Here is a 22662-nt window from a genome sequence, read left to right as displayed (position 1 = left end):
ATCTCTTGGTTTGCTTTTGGATTTCACTTTGTCCTTTGATATTCCAGGTGTTAATGAAGAAAGTTGTTTCTCCTTCCTTCGCTTTATTGATGTATCTCCAGCAGAAATGGCAAACCTCATGCTTCAGGGACTTTTGGCCAGGTGAGAAGTTTGCTTAATTTGATGAGAGAGCAGGTGGGAATAAACAGGGTGAGAGGTTGAACTGTGAAATTAAATACTTAATATTATATCATCTTAGCAAGCCTTTTATTTTTTTCTTGTTAAGAGTAAACATTTTTATAAGGGAATCATAATTTTCTTTTGATCATTTAATAATTGCATGATGCTTCATGATATACCTTAAATAAAAATTATTTCGACTCTCCTCCCCAGATACTACCAGAAGGTCTTTAAATCCTCTTAATTTCTAGTTAGTCTACTGTGTTGTATCTGCATCTCTAGGACAAATAGTGGCCAGTGAGTCCTTTAGTTGTTAGTAATTGCAGCATAGCTTGCCTTGAGTATTCTGGGAAACTTAGTTCTGTGTTCTTTTTCTTTGGAATAATGGCTTTCACTTATGTTACTATTTTGTATTTATGTGATAAATAGTGACCTCGTTAGAAAAAGCTATCTCTCTAATATGAGGATGTTTTTATAACAGAATTTTTGTGATAGAGCCAAATATTCTTTAGCACTGAGAGGAGCTTTACGGAAGATTTTAGTTTTCATAGTAGCAAACCAAGTCATGCCAAAGAATTTATAGAAGAAAAGTGTGAAATGGCTTCATCTGAAAGTAGGAAAGAACTGTTTCTAAAATACTCGAGATGTACAAAAAAGACACATGAATGAAAGACAAGGTTCCTCACTGCTCTGAACTACCCTCAAACCTCCATGGAGCACTGAATAAGCATGTCTGCTGTGGTCTGTTTCAGATGGTTAGCTCTTTTCCTGTCTCTGAAAGCCTCCTACAGGCTCCATCAGCTGCGCTCCTGGGGAGAGCCAGAAGGGGAGAACCAGCAGAGATATCTGAGAAACAAGGATTTCCTTCTTGGGGTTAATTTTCCACTCTCCTTTCCCAACCTTTGCAGCTGCCCTTTGTTAAAGGTAAGCACTTAATTTCACCATCAGCTATCTGTGGTGGTACTTCCCTTCCCTTCTCTTTGCATCAGTAAAAGGAATAGTAAAATCAGTGATAGCCTCATGGAGCCACAAGTTCCTAGAGTGGGAGCAGTGTATTGAGTTACAGCTTTACTATAACTTCATAGGCATTCTGTATGTTTATGGATCTATATATAAAAATAGTGTGTGTACTTGTGCCTGTGTGTATATTTAATATATATTTTGCATATATTACTGTAAAGTATACAGAACTTTTAAATGTACAATTCTTTGAATTTATCCATGTGTATGCACTTGTGTAACTACTAGACTATACCTAGATTAAGGTATAGAACATTTATTTCCAGCACCCAGAAGTCTCCCTCATGCATCTTCCCATTTAATACCTCCAGTTCAGAATGAACCAACAAAACAACTCTTCTATCACTGTAGCTTATTTTTACCTGTTCTTGACCTTAATTTAAGTGGAATTATCCACTATGTGCACTTTTGTGTCCAGCTTCTTTCCCTCAATATTATGTCTGTGAGATTCATCCACATTGCATTGTAGCATTTTTTGTAATACTATGAAATATTCCATTGAACAAAGAGACCACAATTTTATAACCTGTACTACTGTTGGTGGATATTTAGGTTGCTTCCATTTTGGAGTTATTATAAATAAAAGTGCAATGCGGGATCCCTGGGTGGCGCATGGGATCCCTGGGTGGCGCAGTGGTTTGGCGCCTGCCTTTGGCCCAGGGCGCAATCCTGGAGACCCGGGATCGAATCCCATGTCGGGCTCCCGGTGCATGGAGCCTGCTTCTCCCTTTGCCTGTGTCTCTGCCTCTCTCTCTCTCTCTGTGTGTGTGACTATCATAAGTAAATAAAAATTTAAAAAAATATATTAAAAAAAAGTGCAATGCATATTCTTGTACATGCCTTTTGATAAATGTAAGTACTAATTTCTTTGGGGTTTATATCTAGGAATGAAATTACTGCATCATCAGGCATATGTATGTTTATACTTAGCAGTCCTTGCCAAGCCTTTTTCCAAAAAGGTTTTAAAAATGTATAGTCCCACTAGCAGTGTGAGAAGTCTGTTGCTGTTCATCCTCCTTGCCTATACCTGATATTGTCAGTCCATTTTGTTGCATTTGTAGTGTTACCTCATTGTGATTTGAAATTATATTTTCATGAAAAATAATGATGTTGAACACTTTTTCATATAACTGTTTAGCCATTGTAGAATAGGTGAGAAAGTGACAGGAAATAAGGTTATAGATATAAGTCCACATCATAAGGGATATCATCACTTATTGCAAAAACTTGGGTTTTATTCTGAATGAAATGGGGAACACTGTAGAGTTTTGAAAGTTTTGAAAAAAAGATTTGTCTATTTATATGTTGCGGTTCTTCAACAAAATTAAAACTTAAGACAGAGCATTTTCCTTGTGTTCGCTAGAAAATTAATGGCCATTAGTCTTACAGTTAATTGCTATTGAATATTGGATATTCTTTGGTTGGACCTGGTATTTGCCCCCTTATACTGAAGAACCCATATGATTTCCTTCTGTTTTCCCTATTGGTTTCTCAAGCATTGCTTTATGTACTTTTTTGGACTCTGGAGAGATTGGTAATGTAAAAAGGAGAGTGGAATTAGGTTCCAGTCCTGTTGGAATAACGTAGTCAGTGGTGACAAAGCCATTTCCTACTAGTGAGATATTGCTATACCTGGTCAAGAGTTGCCTGACTTCCTCCTATAGACTGGTTCAGCTACATTGGGTAATTTCCATTACTATAGTTATAAATCATTGCTAGTTTTTTGTTTTGTTTTGTTTTTTTATACAGGAAGCACCATTCTCCTAGGGGCTTATTATGCCTTCTTATGTAGACACCTACATCTTACATAACTCTCAAAGATCTTCCTTCCCTTATTTGTATTCTTCTATTTTCTGAAAATAAAGTAGTGTATTCAGTGTATCTGTTCAGTGAGGTCCTTGTATCAGTTAATGAATTTCCTGAGAAATTGAGATATGGCAGTATGCCTTATGGGGAATTGACACAGAAATCTATAAGGTTATCTAATTGAAGTTAGATTCACTTTCATTTCCTTTTTAATTTTATTTCATGTTGTGGATGGACATTTGCTGTCATAGGGGCTTACCATGTCCATAACCAGTGGGTTGCAGGTAGCTGAAAGCTAATTCTGTATGCTTAGGAACACTAAGCATACAAAAGCTCTGCTTTTGAATTCATCATCCTTATCACCAACATGTATATATTGAGGTATCAACCAGGCAGTGTATTTTGCCAGTTTGTTAATCTGTCTTAAGAAATTACTGCTTTCAATTAAGCAGAATGATCTTTACATAGTATCTTAAAGGTTGCCCTAACTTTTGAATAAGGAATTATTTTGTTGAGTCTCCATGTGTAACAATTAATAAAAATATAATAAAGTCCATTAGATCTGTGGCTATTGAAGTGTAACCATAACACAGGAATATTTTTTTAAAGAATATTTTATATCACAACCTGGTAAGTGTTATAGATACACGAAATACTGCATATACATATAAATTTTTATAACAATATTCACAAAATAATACTTAACCTTCATGTACAATGTATCCTGATTTTTTCCTTTTGTTCTTTTTTTTAATGTTAGTTGGAACCTACTAAAAAATTATTTCATGATCCTCACTACTCACAGTTTGAGAAATAGAGCATTATGTGACCTTATAGTATTAATAGGCATAGTATTAATCCCCACGTAGACCATTCTGGATCATTCTTTTTAATAGTAAGAAAATAAAGAAACTAACATTTGGAACTTAAGGAAGAATCTGACTTTCTGAATGTGAAAGAGAACACCAGAAGTTGCTCAGAGAGCTGAATGCACATTTCATTGTAGGAACTCTGACATACAGTGAATAGTCAAGGTCCGTCTCTGTCTTAGTATATTCTGGTATGTAACTGTTATATACCTGGGATTCGGAGATTGTATAAGTAAAGATAACTAATTTAGAAGAACCCACGGGATCCAAGCTTGAGCAAAGTGATTTATTATGAGAATTGACCCCCAAAAATGGCTTTGTTAGAATATGCCTGTCACCATGACTGTCCTGTTTCTCACACTGGTTTATCTAACCTAAGTTTTTCTTATTCATGAAGTATTTATCTAGAGAACACTGGTTTTGTCTGTTATGCAAAGAAGAGTAGAAAATGAAATTTTGGACACCTAATCCTTTAGATTTCCAAAATTTGTTAATTAAGAATATAAAAGTTAAAACTAAGATGCATGATATTTTAGCGTACATACACACCTGAAAGCCACCCTTTGAAATTTCATAGTCTGCTCTGATCCTGCCAGTTTTCCATTAAAAAAAAATTTTTTTTTTGACAAAAAAAGTCTTTAAAAAAAAATAACTTGGGCAGCCCTGGTGGCTCAGCGATTTAGCACCGCCTTCAGCCCAGGGCGTGATCCTGGAGTCCCTGGATCGAGTCCCACGTCGGGCTCCCTGCATGGAGCTTGCTTCTCCCTCTGCCTGTGTCTCTGCTTCTCTCTCTCTCTCTCTCTCTCTCTCTCTCTCTGTCTCTCATGAATAAATAAATAAAATCTTTAAAAAAAATAAAATAAAAAAAATAATAACTCCTCAAAGATTGGCTAAGAGTGCTAAGATTTATAGGTTATAATTATCTGTTGTGCTGATGCTTGAGTTTTTCAGTTAGTTTTAAATATAAAGTCTTGGAATCTCTTGTTTGGGATAAATTCATTATATGTGTTTTGTGCCTCTCATGCCTTATATGACTTGTTTGCTATTTTTGAGGTCTAGAAAAATATTTCTGGCATTGTTAATATAATTTACAATCCTATGGAAGATCACTTTGTTTAAATAGGGATTTTACTACTGTGGAATCAGAGTTTTTATTTTCACTGGAAATAGACTTATAACTATGCTTACTATATATTTTTTAAAGATTTTATTTATTTATGAGAGACAGAGAGAGGCAGAGACATAGGCAGAGGGAGAAGCAGGCCCCTGTGGGGGAGCCTGATGTAAGACTCCATCCTAGGGTCCGGGAATCATGACCTGAGCCAAAGGTAGAAGCCCAACCACTGAGCCACCCAGGTGCCCCTACTATTTTCAGTAAATGTTCCAATAGTATAACTCGAGAAATACTATAATTCAGATGGTGAGTTACACTTAAGAAGGATGAGAAAAGTCATGAAAGATTTGAAAAGGACTGACATAAATGTGGGGTCCATCTTTAAATCTTGTGGGGGTAGGAATAAAATTTGGGCATGATAACCAGTAAGTACCCTAATGAAGTTATTAGGCAAGTTAAAAAAATTTTTTTTTTAGTTAGCTACTATATGAACTCATGATTCTAAGAAGCAGCTAACTTGATTCTGAAAAGATGAGCATTTGCTTTGCTTTAGTAGATAACAAGCCAAGTACATTAGAGACAGAAGTAATAAGTGTAGCATATTAAACTTTTTATGTCTTCATTTTTGTTGCCATGGCTGTCCTAGAGATACTAACACACATATGAGAAAGTGCAAAAATTATGCAGCTGTATTACTTCAGATACACTACTGGAACTCTACTCCAGAAATCCCTTGTGCCCGTTACCATTTACTTTTCCCTCTCCATTGCTCTGTCCTCCTTGCTTTCCCAAGAGTTGCTGTGGGCAAATATTTGGGTGCTTTCTAGTTTTTGTTATTATAAATACTACTGTTGTGGGTATTACCATACACATCTTTTAGTGAAAATTCATATGTATTTTGTAGAGTATCTAGTAGTCAAATGGCTGGATCATAACGTATGCTTATGGTCATCTTTAATAGATAATGCCAAACAGTTTTCTGAAACAATTGGACCAGTATTTTCACTCTCAGTAACAGCATGTGAGAGGTTCTAGTTGTTCCACATCTTTGCCAGAATGTAATGTTATTTGTTCATTTTAGCCCCTCTGTGCCATGGTATCTCACTGAGGCTTTAAATTACATTTCCCTTATGAATAATGATATTGAATACCCTTTCTAATGCTTATTAGCCATTTGGATAACCTCTTTTATGAATTCTTTTTTTTTTAAGATTTATTTATTTATTGAGAGAGAGAGAGAGAGAGAGGTAGAGACACAGGCAGAAGGAGGAGCAGGCTCCATGCAGGGAGCCCGACGTGGGACTCAATCCCCTGCCTCCAGGATCACACCCCAGGCTGCAGGTGGCGCCAAACCACTGCGCCACTGGGGCCTGCCCTCTTTTATGAATTCTTATTCAAAGATCTTATTTTTTTATGAGGGTGTCTATGTTTTCAAAGTGATTTGTAGTCTTTATGTATTGCAGATTATCTTCAACTCTGCAGTTTACTTTTGCACTCTCAGTGGTGTCTTTTGTTAAATAGTTAGCATTTTTGTGTCCTGTTGGAAGAAGTTTTTGCATATACAAAGGTCATGAAAATAATCCTCTGTGTTTTCCTCCATAAGTTTTTTTTAATTTACCTTTCACATTCCAACCTACAAGGAATTGTGTTTTTTTTAGTCTGTGGTAAGGATTGTCATTTATTGTCCAATTATTGAAATGATTTTCCTTACTGCCCTCAGCATTGCTTTTGCTAAATAGGTGGTTGTATATGTATGGGTCTGTTTCTGGGCCCTTTTCTGTTCCATTAGGAAGTCCATTTGTCTATCCTGAAACCAGTACCACTCTGTCTGAACTATATATAGCTTCATAGGTTTTGATAACTGGTAGCATAGGTCTTCTGCTTCATCTTTCTTCATTATTGCCTTGGCTCTTCTTGGCTTTTTGCATTCTTATGTAAATTTTAGAATCAGCTTATAAATATTTTAAACTCTTCAACATTGTAGATATATAGACTACTGGTCCCAGATGTTTTTTGATTATTTCCCCCTGTTACTGAATTATACTTAATTCCATTGTGACTACTTTACCTGTGTATTATTTTCTTTAAAATGATACACTTTAACTAACATGTTAATATTATTTACCTTATTAATCTTGGCTATGAAGCTTTCTTTGTAGACCACTAGTTTGGATAGTAAAAGAAGCTTAATTGAGTAAGGAATGATGATAGAGGGAAGGGCCCAATATTAATTGGGGGAAATACTCCTTCTCCTTCACACACTCTTCTTTCTCTCTCCATACTGTTTTTAATTGTTAAATACCAAGGGCCACTTGCAGTGAATGGGTGAATTGATCTATATGTCAGAAGAACTTATTGATTGAATGAATCTCTGGTAGTAGAATGTGATCTTGGCTTAATGATCAGGGATTGTCTAATGCTCCTTTTTCTCTGCTAGTTCAGGCTTCCTTTAGAATAGCCTCCTCCCAGAGAAACTTGAGTGGGGAAAAAATTAGAGAGGATGACAAACCATGAGAGACTCCTAATTCTGGGAAATAAAGGTTTGCAGAAGGGGAGGAGCGTTGGGGGATGAAGTAACTGGGTGACTGGCACTAAAGAGGGCACTTGATGGGATGATCACTGGGTATTATATACTGTATGTTGGCAAAATGAATTTAAATAAAATATTTTTAAAAATAGCCTCCTCCCAGTGTCAGTCTACTCCCACAGAGAGCATATATAATTAATGCTAACCTGTCAGGTAGTGTCTGCAGTGGGCAGGGTGCGTTAACAGGCATGGTCCCTGTTTTCTGGTTTGAAAAAGCATTCACCCATGTAGTAAACATACACGCAGACTTAAAAAGACCTTATATATATATATATTTTTTAAGATTTTATTTATTTGTAAGGAAGAAAGCACGAGCAGGGGGAGGGGCAGGGGAGAGGTAGAAGCTGACTCCCTGCTGAGCAGGGAGACCCAGTTAGGAGCTCAGTCCCAGGACCCTGAGACCATGACCTGAGCTCAAGGCAGACACTTAACTGACTGAGCCACCTAGGTACTGCTATATATATATACATATATATATATATGTATATATATATATATATATATTTTTTTTTTTTTTTTAAAGAGTGCATGGGGTGAGGGGCAGACGGAAAGAGAATCTTGAGCACATTCCCTGCTGAGCTTGGAGCAGGGCACAGGGCTTGATCTCATGACCCTGAGATCATGACCTGAGCCAATACCAAGAGTTAGACACTTAACCAACTGAGTCACCCAGGTGCCCTAGAAAGACTTTAAAAACAAAAATGATTCAGTATAAAAGTTGGAAGAAGACATAGTTAATTGCCAGATTGATGGTGGATAATTAGTAGTAAAGTTCAGAATCGGAGTTAATTGCCAGATTGATGGTGGATAATTAGTAGTAAAGTTCAGAATCGGAAATCACTTTAGATTGAAATGGACAAAAGTCTTTGTAGAAATGGTGTTGTTTTAGTTGAACTTGGAGTGATAGAGATAATGGGTAGGAGGAAGGATATTCCAAGTCAAAGACTGGAGCTAAACAAGAGAAAAAGCCAAAAAGGAATCTTTAAATGCCAGTCTTTTGAGATTTAGTTATTAAACCAGGAGTCTTAGCCCTTTTTTTAGTTGCATTCTTCCACAGATGCTATAATTGTAGTCTTGGGGAAATAAACTTGGTAGCTACTGTGAAGCCATTGGAAGGAGTAATCTGGTAGCCAGTTGCAGGGGCGTCTGGTGGCTCATTTGGTTAAGTGTCTGCCTTTGACTCAGGTTATGATCCCAGAGTCCTGGGATCAAGCCCCATATCAGGCTCCTGGCTCAGCGGGGAGCTTGCTTCTCCCTCTCCCTCTGCTAGCTGCTCCCTCCTTGTGCTCTCTCTGTCTCTGTCAAATAAAATTTTTAAAAAGAATAGAGAGGTATTTCAGGAGGGACTCTGGGTTTAATCAAAGTTGAATTTGTGGGAAAGCGGAGACTCAGATTTGAAGATTAAAATGGAAGAAGACTGCAAAGAAGGAAATTGAATATGCAAGAGACAGACAATTGGTGGGGAAGCAAAGTGGTTAGCTACCTTTTTTGTTGTTATTGTTGTTTTTGTTTATTCATGAGAGACACAGAGAGGGAGAAGCAGGCTCCCTGCCAGGAGCCCTATGTGGGACTCATTCTGCATCTTGGGATCATGCTCTGGGTCAAAGGCAGACGCTCAACTGCTGAGCCACCCAGGCGTACCCTTTTTATAAGGTAGAAAACTCCACTGAATATTGGTGCGAGCTCTGTAATTAATGGAAAGATAGTCTCTGCCACAAAGAAAGTTTTACAGTTTCTGGAATCTCTGAAACTAAGCTTAACATGACATAAAAAATGTGCAAAAGCACAAAGAAGAGCCACAATGCCTTTTATGATCTAGGTTTGGGAGTTATGCTAAGAGTAGAGAACTAGGCTCTACTTTTGAAGAGAAAGTTACCAGTTACCAGAGAATTTATGAACATATCTTAAAATGACCAGAGCCTCTTACTGTTGGGCTTTTATATTATTTCATTATAAAGTTTGTTTTGATATTCTCAGTTCTGATATTTTGGCCTAGGCTATTGATGGCTTCTGACTGACATCATGAAAGTTCTTAAATTGGTTAAAGGATGTTGGTATCTCTCCCTGCTCTTTGTTACTCATTTTGTTCAGTTTTATTAGCCACAGCAAATGCTGGCTGAGGAAAATAGTAAACACAGAATGACATTTGACTTTTATCTTCAGGAATTCATTGGTCATAAGCCCTAAGTCCTTGTAAGAAAATTTTTTTTCATTGCAATCTCAATAGTATTCTGTATCTTGTATTTTTATTTGATTTGCCTACTTAATTCTGATTGTGTAACCTTGATTATTTATAAACATAATGAAGAGATACTATTTCTCCAACTCTGCTTTCTTTTGTGGTGCTAGATAGTAGAATAGCCTTGTTTTATTATGCAAAGGAAATAAAAATTATATTTCAAGGTTTTGTTGGAAGTGGGCACTGGCTGGCTCAATCTGTGTCTTGGTGTTGTGATTTTGAGCCCCATGTTGATTGAGTGTGGAGAAAAAATAAAACCTTTAAGACAAGAACAACAAAGTTTTGATGGAAGAACATGCAAGTTGATTCCATGTTCAAGATCAGTTTTTAAAGGTGAAGTTTGGGGGTTTTTTTTGTTTTTTTAAAGTAATCTGTGCCCAGCATGGGGCTCAAAATCACAACACTGAAATCAAGAGTCACTTGCTCCAGTGAGATCAAGAGTTGAGTGCTCTACCGAGTGAGCCAGCCAGGCACCTTTGGGATTATTCTTGAGTGGACAGACCTGAGAGCAAAGACAAGGGGAAGTGCTAAAATTGGAAGCAAGTGTCAGAATTATTTCTCTGGTACTATTCAAATAATAATTTCACGTAAAATTCTTTTGGAGCTATCAAATTAGCTTTGAATTAATTTTTCCACATGCAGCTTTGTCCTCTTACTGCAGAAAACCCTTCATTCTCTTCTGTGCCTTCATTTGTTTTATAAAGAGAGTGGTAGTTATTGTTCCAGCAGCCTGTCTCCTAAGTACAGCTTCCAGTCCTCACATCCAGGTAAAGGCTTTGTTCTTATTCCTGTTAGAAGACAGGTAATGAATGTTGACTTAGCTACTTGTTGTCATCTTGTTCCCAATAAACTACCTCAGCTCCCATACTACTGAGTCATTCGGCAGTCTAACCCAGTCTTCTCCTCTTTCTTTCCCACCATGGATATGAATAAATCTAGACAGAAGCTTTTCCGCCCCCCAGAGGTGCACCTGTAAGATCCTGTTCTCACTCTGCAGTGAATGTTAGGTTTGAATTCTGTGTTAGAGAGTTCGAGGAAGTATCTTTCTCATAATACTGGCTTTGGAATGATATATAAATATCAAGGAACTAAGGGACTAGGCTAAGGACACAAATCAGTTGACACTTAGGGATGTTTTAAACAAAGTTTAGGGCCTTTTAAACTCTCTTATTTGATGGGAATGCTTGTCTGATATTTTTCTCTTGTGATACTTGTGGAGAAGTCAGAATGGTTCACTACGTTCCACTTAATTTTATTGTGCTCCACCCTTGCTTTACTGGTGAGAATTTTAAGAAGGAATAGTAGTTCAAATTTTTCATGAATTCGTTCTCACACACCTCCTTCCCCACTGTGAGCTCTGGCTAGAGTTCCTTTCTTGTACAGTTTTGTAAGGATTAAAGAGTACAAGTCTTACACATAAGAATCTTTTTCTTTGGGTATCCCTGGTGGCTCAGCGGTTTGGTGCCTGCCTTTGGCCCGGGGCGCAGTCCTGGAGTCCCGGGATTGAGTCCTGCGTCGGGCTCCTGGCATGGAGCCTGCTTCTCCCTCTGCTTGTGTCTCTGCCTCTCTCGCTCGCTTGCTCTCTATGTCTATCATGAATAAATAAAATCTTAAAAAAAAAAAAAAAAGAATCTTTTTCTTTTTAATTTTGTTTTGCTTAGAAGAATAAAGACAAAATCCAGAATCTATAGAATATATACTATGTAGTCATCTTTTGAGGAGGCAAAGCAGATTTTATGCTATAACCAGTTAAAAATGATGATTGGCAGAAGCAGAGTTCAGAGTGTCCCCCACTTTTCAAAAGCTCAGGGTTATACCTCTTTCACTAACCAAAAGAAATCTGAAGAGGACTTTTTTACCAAAAAAAAAAAAAAAGGCAAAAAGGGGAAATCGCATTCAGCATTTGTTTTGCACTGAGCCATTATAGGCCTCCGTGTACCAGAGCAGTGAGAGTGGCTCTGCCAAGCTCCTTCCCCAGGAACTATACCTAGTATCGAGCTGCCATAGGTGTGAACTGTGTTGGGAGCGTCTCTGTTTTATCTTTATTTATTTTGTGTGTCTGTTAGCAAGAATTGTTTTTAAAAAGAGTGTTGTGTGTTTAAGTTTTAAACATTGTCTCTATTAAATGCTTAGAGAGCTGTGACTGGCTATTGATGAAGAATTGCAGACAGGAAGTTTTCAAAAACTCATCTGCTAAATGTTAATTTGCAACTTCAGTATTTATATCTGTTGTTACTTCATGAGATCATGAAAGCTGCCAATGCCCTGGGAAGCCATTGTATTCAGGGTTTTTCTGTACTTTATTTTCTCCCTTTCTGTTTGGTCACTTAAAATATCAGAAAATAGAATCCATGTAGTCTAGTGTTTGGTCTATAAACACTACACCCACTACACCCTTTCATTTAAAGTGAGACCTCGGGCAGCCTGGGTGGCTCAGCGGTTTAGCACTGCCTTCAGCCCAGGGTGTGATCCTGGAGACCCAGGATCAAGTCCCACATCAGGCTCCCTACATGGAGCCTGCTTCTCCCTCTGCCTGTGTCTCTGCCTCTCTCTCTCTCTCTCTCTCTCTCTGTGTCTCTCATGGATAAATAAAATCTTAAAAAAAATAATAATAAAGTGAGACCTCTCCTCATAGACTCTTAATTATAGAGAACAAACCGATGGTTGCCAGAGAGCAGAGGGCTTGGGGGAAGGTTAATGGGGATTAAGTAGGGTACTTGTCATGATGAGCACCCAGTGAATTATGGAATTGTGGGTACTGAATCCATATTGTACACCTGAATCTAATAAAACACTGTATGTTAACTAACTGGAATTGAAATACTTAAAAAGCAAAATAATATAATAAAATGAGACCTTTGTCTATACCTATGTTTGATGTATTCTTTAAGAACAAAAGCAGAAAATTAATTTCTGAGCAATGAAAATCTAATGGTAACATAAATGTTCCTTTTAATTTTAAATAAGACATGGAGAATAAAGTATGGCCCCTTGTTAAATGGATCTATATCTGAGGGGAAAAACATTTGTATGTTTTCTGTGCTGTACTATGCCAGGAAGTTTACAGCTGTGAGGTCTATCTTCCTGCCCAACTTATTTTCATTTGAGACTTTTGCATAGTGCCAAAAGACTCTTTACAAAAGTCTGCTATGTGCATATTGTGATTCTGGTAGCAAGACGCACACAAAGCTGCCAATGCCTACAGGATAATGAAGACACTCGAGAGCATGAGGAAGGGACAACAGAACAGCAAAACCTGTGCCCATATCATAACCAAATCATGTCTCCCATAGTGTGACATTGTCTTTTTTTCTAATTTGTTTTAGTCCAAAACAGACTAAAGCAGTAATTTACCTTTCTTTCTGTCCCTCCTCCACCTCATCTTAGGTATTGGCATTTAAGGTGTCCCTTATTGTGTTAAGCATTAAATTTTTTTGTAGGGAGCAGTGTCTAGTTCATGTCGTTATGTGAAGGGAATAGTGAGTAGTGTCGCATTAAAGGACCATCTGTACTGAGGAAGAATTGATGGAACCACTGTTAAGAGAAAATAATGTAAAAAAAGTAGAGAGAAAATAATGTAAAAAAAGTATAGATTGAATAAAATATGCTGGAGGTGTTCAGGATTTCTCTAAAGCTAAGGCTGTGTATGAGCATTTTGAGCTAGTGGGTTTTGGTTTTGTTTTTAATCTTAAAGCTACAAATCACCTTGCCTTAGTGACTTCCAATGAGAATACTATCTTAACCTAGCTCATTTAAGACAAGTGAACATATTTTAATTTGTGAATGACCACCTCTGGGAGTAGAGTTATCATTAGGCTTTTTCCAGAAAGGTATCACAAATAACATTGTGTTAAAAGGACTCTCTATAGCTAAAACGTTAACTTTCTTATTAATAAATTGTGTTGATGAGAAGATAACTGAAGGAAATATTCTTTCATCTTTCAACTTTACATTTTAAGAATGAAGTAAGGAATAGGCTTTGTTTAATTCTGCCATTTGAGAATACTTAAAATGAGGATAACTATCTCTGGCAGAGATGTTACTTAGTTAGTACTCTAGAAGTTGGTAAACAATTCAGAGGTCTTTAGGTCAGCTGCTGCTGCCTCAGCCACCTGGATGGCTGTAGGCACCCCAACTAGCAGTCCTGAACCTACTACAACTGTAACTTGATGACATGAGCAGTAGCCACTAGACTCATCTCTCCACCTCCTGGGAGAGGGGTAAAGAGGCTTACCACCAATAATAAAAAAACGTGCATGCAGAAAACAAGAAAAATGACTACCTTCTTTGCAGTAGGAATAGGATTTTTTTTAAAAGTGTATGTTCTTAGCTATCTAGTATCAAGTATTAGAAGAACAGGATGATACCTGGTCTAATCATCTTTGCAATGATCCTTACCTTAGGCATTCAGAAGGTAATGGACATAAATATATAGTGAGGTGGATGAACTTCAATGTACATGCTCACCAACATAAAGATGAGAATGCAGATTACTATTGAAAAACTATTGGAAGGTTAAAATTCTTTTCTGGACGTCCACATCCAGAGGAAAATATTAAACATGCCAAAGCTACGTGGACCCAATGTTGTGATAAAGTATTGTAAAGACTTCCATTCAGTGTGGTTGGAAACCATTGGACATGGCCCGACTCCCCTGGAAACAGTTTTAAAGCCTTTCAGTTTGTTCATGAGTATTACTTAGAAAATGCTGATTGGTTCATGGAAATGGATTATGATACACATATTCTGCTAGACAACTTGAGATGGCTTCTCTGGAACCATGATCCTGAAGAGCCCATTTATTTTGGGAAAAGATACCTGCAGAATAAAGAAGCCTTGAAAGAGATTCAGTCCTCGAAGATTTTGGTACTGGAATTATAGCTATTCTTCTGTACAGAGTCCTGTTTACTGTTCTCTTGCAGTTTGTTTTCTTGACCTTATAACAATGTATAAATTTGACTACCTTGTGTATGTATTATCTTCATCCATATAGTTATTCAGGTTACAACCTGCCTTATCTGAGAAAAAAAAATAAAGAAAAAAATTAAGTAATCAAGAATGAAGATCCAAAGATAAAATGTCTAGCATTGCACTGAAGAATTGCATCTGTAATAAAGAACACTATAATCCCACTGACACATTCTTTTATGTGAACATTGCATACTTTTAAAATATCTTTTGCATGAATGCCTATGAACTGAAGTTTTATTTTTATTTTATTTTTTTTTATTTATTTATGATAGTCACATAGAGAGAGAGAGGCAGAGACACAGGCAGAGGGAGAAGCAGGCTCCATGCACCAGGAGCCCGACATGGGATTCGATCCCGGGTCTCCAGGATCGCGCCCTGGGCCAAAGGCAGGCGCCAAACCGCTGCGCCACCCAGGGATCCCTGAACTGAAGTTTTAATATGAACTTTTAGTCTTGTTAAACTGTATTGATACAGTAATACTAATGAAGAATTTATACATATTTTTAAGTGGTCAGATAAAGGAACTAAAGCAATATTGTTTTCTTTTCCTGACCTCTTGTATTGATGTCACTGAATAAATAAGACAAGCTAAGTTACTAGAACTACAGTTGATCCTTGAACAATGCAGCAGTTAGGGATGCCGACCCTCTTTGCAGTCAAAAATCCAAGTATAATTTTTGACTTCCCCAAAACTTAACTACTAATAGCCTACTGTTGACAGGAAGCCTTACCAATAACATAAACAGCCAATTAACACAAATTTTGTATGTTATCAGTGTTATAGATAGTAAGCTGGAGAAAAGAAAATGTTATTAAGGAAATCACAAAGAAAATACATTTACATTTGTATTTGCATTTTTTAAAAAATACATGTGTAAGTGGACCCACACATTCCAAAACCACGTTCTTCAAGGGTCAGTTGTACACTGCACTGTTAGTATACACATGTGATGCTAAACAGGCTATGCCTGGCTGGCTCAGTCAGTAAGTAGAGCATACGACTCTTGATCTCAGGGTTGTAAGTTTGAGCCCCACTTTGGGTATAGAGATTACTTTAAATCTTAAAAGGGAGGGCGGAGCACTGGGGTGGCTCAGTGGTTGAGCATCTGCCTTTGGCTCAGGTCATGGTCCTGGGGTCTTGGGATCGAGCCCCGCATCAGGCTCCCCACAGGGATCCTATTTCTCCTTCTGCCTATGTCTTTGCCTCTCTCTGTGTCTCTCTCATGAATAAATAAATTTTTTAAATGTGCCTTATAGAAAAATTTAGAAGGAAATATTGTTGGCCATCATGTTTTTAATGCAAGACATGAGTTTTTATTCATGGTATAACAAATGAACCAAACTTCCCCCTCATATATACTTTGTTTTGTCTAATGAAAGTTTTGCTCTATTTATAATTAACAGTATCTCTTCCATAAAAAGATAGAATTAGAAATGCCACTTGCTTACAGTATATTAATAAAACCATGTTTTTAAAAATTAGCATGGACCTTGACTGTATTATGCATTTGATTCTAATTACTGGTTTATTATCTATTAGAATTAACAATATTCAGTAAGAAGAATATGTTTAGGGGATCCCTGGGTGGCGCAGCGGTTTGGCGCCTGCCTTTGGCCCAGGGTACGATCCTGGAGACCCGGGATCAAATCCCACGTCGGGCTCCTGGTGCATGGAGCCTGCTTCTCCCTCTGCCTTTGTCTCTGCCTCTCTCTCTCTCTCTCTCTCTGTGACTATCATGAATAAATAAATAAAATCTTTAAAAAAAAAAAAAGAATATGTTTAAGTCAGACGTTTAATATGTGACTTTTTTTCCATTTTGCTTGCATTAAACTTGTAATGACATATTTGCCAATGACACTAATTTGCATTTTTTGTTTTGTAGTCACTGGTTTTCAGCAGCCACTGCAAAGCAGTGAGTGGCTACTCAGACCAGGTCATCCATCAGCGGAGATCAGCTACCTCCTCGCTTCGTTGCTGCCTGCTCACTGAACTGCCATCTTTTTTGTGTGTGGCCAGTCCACGAGTAAGTGTCACAAGAGGGAAGAGACAAAATAGATACTTGAAGAAATAAACCAACTTTTAAGAGATCCATTTCTTAAACAGAACTGTTTTAAGCTGTTTGGACCTTAAGAAACATAAATCTTCAGTATTTAGGAGACATATGTGGTCCTGGCTTTCCCAAGACAGTATTCTTTCCTTTAAATAGTGTTGGTTTGAGAACTGTTGTATGATAGATGGGAATGACTTCTTTCCCTGGCAATGTCTCTCCTGTGTAGTTCCTTTCATTTAGGCGGGGGCTCTAAACTACCATGGGAGCAAGCCATCTGTCAGGTAGATTATCACCAAGCAGCAGGGTCAGGGACAGCGGAATATTTGAAAAGGAAAGAGAGCCATTTGTTACCTGCATTGAGGTTTTTGAGGGTTTTTCAGAGGAGGGAGCCAGATTGGAAGGGAGATTTGATCTGGCCTTATCACCTTGGTACAGTCTCCAAATAACAAAAGGAAACGTAACACTCCAGCATTAAAAAATTTCTTCCTATGGTGTTCCATCACTTTCCTCAGCAGCCCTGCCTAGACTGTGGTTCACAAGTATGTTCCCTCTGTTGTGCTGTATTCACCATTTAGCAGTCCTAGTTTTATTTGCAGGTTGGGAGCAGTTTCTGTTGTGGTTTCAGCATTGAGCATCTGTTAGATCCTTCCTAATACTCCATTTATGAAAACAGGATACTCTGATAATTGCCAATACCATCGCTGCAAAGGCTCCCCTTTGCACAATGCAGTGTTTTTTTACTCTACTTACCTCTTCCTCTCTTTCCTGTCATTGATCAGAGCTAGACAGAAGCTCTCTTACAGTTCTGAAGAAGTATATGAAGGGAGAGGGGCAGAGTAGAGATACGCCAGACTCTGGTTAGAGCAGAGAACACATTTCTATCTTCCTGGCTCAATTTCTTTTGCTGTAAGGGGCGTCTTTGAGTTAGCCAGCAAAACGCTCTAGAGGCCAACATTTCTTACCCTTCTGTGTTTCACCTTGTTTTCTCCACTTATTCTACACTTAACGCTGTGTTCATAGTTCTATTTAAAGAATGTGGAGCCTTTTGAATCTTCCTTGGTGATATTTTTCTGTCGTTTTTACATCAGCTCGTATCTTTATTAAGTTCTCAAAGGTCAGGATCTGGCAGAGGGTCCCAAGAAAGCTGAATGGAAATGAGATGGTAGGGGCAGCCCCGGTGGTGCAGCAGTTTGGCGCTGCCTGCAGCCTGGGGTATGATCCTGGAGACCCAAGATCGAGTCCCACGTCAGGCTCCCTGCATGGAGCCTGCTTCTCCCTCTGTCTATGTCTCTGCCCCTCTCTCTGTGTTTGTGAATAAATAAATAAAATCTTTAAGAAAGAAAAAAAAAGGATGAGTCCCATTGACTCCTGCCTGCTTTCCCTTCTTTCTGCTGACCCTGTACTACATGAACTTGATTCCCAGACCACTGTCAACTTTGATTTATATTGGCTATCTAAATAGAAAGTATTTAGATTTTCTTTGTATCCTGTTCTTCCAAAGCATTTTTGGTCTTTGAAGCTTAAGTCGATGCAAGGAAATGCACCTTTTCTAGAAAACATCTAAAGTCAGTTGCTTCTGTGGAAAGTGATCTTCAGGCTTCATAGTTGTATGGTTCATTTTCTTCTCACCCTCCCGATCTGATGTGTATATACTGAGTGGCCTAATAAGAGGAAGTCTAGATTTCAGAGAGGGATATCCAGATAGTTTGATTTCTCATATCCCCAGTGATTTATAGAGCCAATTAAAAAGCAAGCTGTCTTAGGCTGTCATTGCATTTACTGGCATAAAAATTCTTCATTTGTTCCACTCATAGCTCTGTAGCCAACCATTCTAAAGAACCACCTCACTTTCCCACCATCCTCATACCTGTAATACCCCAACAGTACAACTGAAGACTTGTTTTCTGAGGAGCCCAAAATCTAAATTATCATGCCTTGTGCTGCTGTTTCCCTAAAGAACAATAAATGGTGACTAGCTTGAAGAAGGCTAGAATACTATAAAGGTGTGTTGGCAGGCAGAGAATAGGGGACTTTTTATCATTTGGCTAAAGCGCTCCTCCCCAGTACCTTCCTTTCCTACTCAGCTCCTCTTTCCATAATTCTTTGTAGTTTCTTCACATAGCAGGTTCCAAACCTGAAATGAGAGTAATTACACTGTGGTTATGTGGACAGGAAGAGAAGCTTTAAATATGTCAATATTTTATACATTCATACATAAGCTTTTACTTTTCACATCAGGTCTGGAGTGTGAATAATCCTGAGATACCTTGGTTATCTTATATTGATTTCTAACCCATTTGGGGATGGGAGGTGCTGATTTCCTTTGAAGTCTTAACCTTGGCCTTGAGCTAAAACAAGTTCATGTCCCTATCTTGTGCTATGGAAACTTTAGGGTCAGTTCTGGAAGAACTGTGCCACTAAGGAAGGAATCACAGGAGCTGTTTTCTCATTAGCTGAAGAAATAATCCTGCAGGGTTAATAAACTAAGATCCTGGAAATCCATCTTACCAAAAAACTGAAGCGCTTGGAGTGGTCACGCTTTCTAGAGCTAGAGCAGGAGTATACATGTCCTCAGGAAGGACGCACTAAATGCTTGAGGAGACAGCCCTTGAAGATACTATAGTTTAGGAAGTTAATGAAGCAAGAAACAGAGGTTTTTTCATATGAGACTGAAGGGAGTATACATTTCCATTTGTGCGGAGGGAAAAATGGTATGTCATGCTTCATCTCCCCCCTGCTTCTGAGCAATCAGGAAGGCCACTTGGGGTTAGCAGAATGGGTGGAGGCTGTCTAGGATAGAGCTCACTTGGGAAGCACAGTTTAATTAGAAGTGCCTCCTTTTGGACCTCATTGAGTTCACTGCTTACATACTTATGATACGACATTCTGTGATTCTGCATATATTTTGATCCACGGCTCCTGCCAAAGAAGCTTATCAAAACATTAAAAAATATGTCCCTAAGAACTGGGCCTCACATACCTCCTAGTTTTCAGTCCTGGACTTGGAAGAATATCGCAAAATGAAATTGGAAAATATGTGAAAGTTTATAACTAGAAAAAAATTGTTTTGTTTTTAAACTATAAAAGGGCCTAGGAGTGAGTTCTAGGCAGGAAACACATTTTCCTTGTGCCAGTGTTTCCCTATTCCTTCATGCTGAATTACTGGCTTTTGACTTTTCATCTGGAGAATTGGGCACAAGGCCTTATTTATGTATTTATTTACATTACATTTACCATGTGCAAGAGTGAGTGGGGGAGGGGCAAAAGGAGAGGAAAGAGAATCTTAAGCAGGCTTCATGCCCAGCACAGAGCCTGATGAGGTACTTGATCTCACAATCCTGAGATCATGACCGGGTCAAAATTGGAGTAAGACACTTAACTGACTGAGCCACCCAGGTTCCCCCTGAAGTCTATATAATTGCAGTGTCAGTTCTGCTTTTCTATAAAATAAACAACAAAAATAAAAACAAAGCTGTTATCTTTGAGTGTAAAATTGGTCAGTATGAGTCTCTTATTGGAAACGACTAAATATGCTTTACTCGTCTAAGAGTATATATAGTATATAGAACCAGTCATGCTTCTGTAGTCCAGCCACAGCTGCTTATATCACTGTTAGGAAAGTACAGCCACTATTAATTGTGAGGCTCTAGGACTCATACCCTAGATGGTAGAAAGCTGCTTGAGCTACTGCTAGGACAGGCCACATCAGGAAAGATCCAGTTTTTATCCAGCTGTGTTTTTTATCTGTCTTCATTTGTCTGTGCTCAGCTTTTGGTGCAAAAAAGGACAAGTTGGAGGCAACAGAACAGACTCTTTTTGGAGTGGGTAAAAATGATAGGAGATTACCAAAACCTGTGTCTAGTACTGTATGTGAAGGTGATTTGTGTGTGAGCCTGTCTGGGTTTTGGAGCTGCAGGGGCCCAACTTGCTGTGACCCTCCCTGTAGTTTTGTGTGTAGACTGTAGATGGCACTGTTCTCTAGCAAACTCATTTTTCAGCTTCATCTAAACCAGAGTAGAGGACCCTGTGGTTATTAGTAAATGATGTTCTTTCTCTTGTTTTGGTATCCTATAGTTTCCAGCAGAGGCATCTGCAGCCCCATCATCAGCTAGCTGATTGTTAATGTACCCTAGGGCAGTATTAAGGCTTGGCCTGAGGTGCTCATTAAAAGCCTAAAGCTGTTGGCTTCTCCGTTAGACCTTCTGGATCAAAATCTGCATTTTAGATACGCTCCTACAAAGATTCTTATGTGTACCAGAACTTGACAACCATTCCATTGCCCTAAAGATTGATGGGCATGAAAGTAGAAAAATTAATAGCAAGATATATTTTCCTAAATGTCTCACTTCTGGGAAATAATAGCAACAATAGAACTAGCTAACTAGGTACAGCCTGTGTTTTATGTTCTGATCTCTCTCCTTCCTCTGCCCTTGCTCCTTATACCCAGTTTCTCCCCATCTCTTGATCTGGCTCCAAGGTTTTTCTGAGCAATTTACTGTGTATAATGGGACGTTAGCATTTTTATCAACCTGAGCTTGCAGATAATCACAGCGTCCAAATTTCAACAGAAGGTAACTCAGGCTTCTAATCAGGTGATTTCACAGCTATCTGAATACACAGATGCTTATTAGAGTGGGAATAGACCCAGATCACTAAAGGATTAAAAAGCCCGTTTCTTAATTGGCTGGAGCCTTCTATTCCATTGGGGGGCCGCATTTCAGTGTTGTTGCACCTTGTGGGGAGATAAGAATTTGTGCATAGCCCCTGTCCTAGCCAAGAAATGAATCCACTACTCTATGGCAATTGCTTTCTCCACCCCTCCATATCCCAGCTTATGGCCTGAAAGAAAGATTGCCTTCTCTTTCATTAGGCTTGTCAGTTAGCAACCAGGTCAGGGAAGAGGAGAAAGAAGTTTTCATAAACTTGAGAGTTTTGCCACAAAAGCATTAAAGACAGCTTTAAATTCATCAGGCCAATAACTCTTTTCATTCTTTAATAATGACTGCATAGTTGCAAGTCCCTTTCTGATCTCACCAGTCTGTGTATGGCTAATAGAACTTTGCTAGAAACACTATCCAGCAATGAGGGGAGGTGGCAGAGTGATCAGATATATATACATCTGTGATAGAATTATTCCTGACTGGTATCCCAGTTTTTCTGCAAACTCTAGTACTCTTTGGATCTTTAGTTTGCTGCAGATACATACTCTAAGAGGTTGGCCTTTTACCTGGACCAGCTCACTAAGTCAGTTATTATTAGGGGCTGCTTATTTGTCAGAACAAGGAAGGTAAAACCACTAGTCTAAGAATTAGCCACATTTGTCTGATTTCAAAGTTGGGGTATAGGAAATGTGCAAGAGCTGTCTCATGAATATTTCACTGCAGGTTACCGCAGTGCCATTGGATTCTTACTGCAATGACCGAAGTGCAGAATATGAGCGGCGAGTGCTGAAGGAAGGAGGGAGTCTGGCAGCCAAGCAGTGTTTGTTAAATGGGGCCCCTGAACTAGCAGCAGATTGGCTAAATCGACGATCCCAGTTCTTCCCAGAGCCAGCTGGAGGACTGTGGAGCATCAGGCCTCAGAATGGCTGGTCTTTCATCAGGATTCCAGGTAAGTGCTCTGTTCTTTTGGGAATGTGTTCCCAGCTGTGGCAAGGGAGGAAGAACCAAAGAGATACTCCATGTGGTGGCTTTAGATATTTGGAATTCAGTGTTCTTGGGGTTTGTTTCCTGTTTTGCCCTTAGCTTTATAGGTAAAAATACTTAAGTAATTTATGACTTAAGAGAGAAATGTTTTTCAGATTTGTGCTTACGTACTCTCCTTTGACAAGCTTACAGCTGAGAAAG

The 22662-nt window shown here is 38.5% G+C and overlaps 1 protein-coding gene across 1 annotated transcript in view; it reads left to right on the top strand.

The window, feature by feature from the left end:
* INO80 (INO80 complex ATPase subunit) overlaps positions 1-22662 on the top strand; it is a 129138-nt gene that overhangs the window by 66064 nt on the left and 40412 nt on the right. Inside the window, exons 23-26 of the mRNA XM_025473152.3 lie at positions 48-141; positions 912-1083; positions 16649-16789; positions 22201-22426. Coding sequence (XP_025328937.1) covers positions 48-141; positions 912-1083; positions 16649-16789; positions 22201-22426 — 633 coding nt within the window. The remainder of the gene's footprint in view (positions 1-47; positions 142-911; positions 1084-16648; positions 16790-22200; positions 22427-22662) is intronic.

This window comes from Canis lupus, chromosome 30 (assembly GCF_003254725.2).
Source record: "Canis lupus dingo isolate Sandy chromosome 30, ASM325472v2, whole genome shotgun sequence".
Classification (NCBI taxonomy): domain Eukaryota; kingdom Metazoa; phylum Chordata; class Mammalia; order Carnivora; family Canidae; genus Canis; species Canis lupus.
This window is presented reverse-complemented; position numbering and strand designations above follow the sequence as displayed.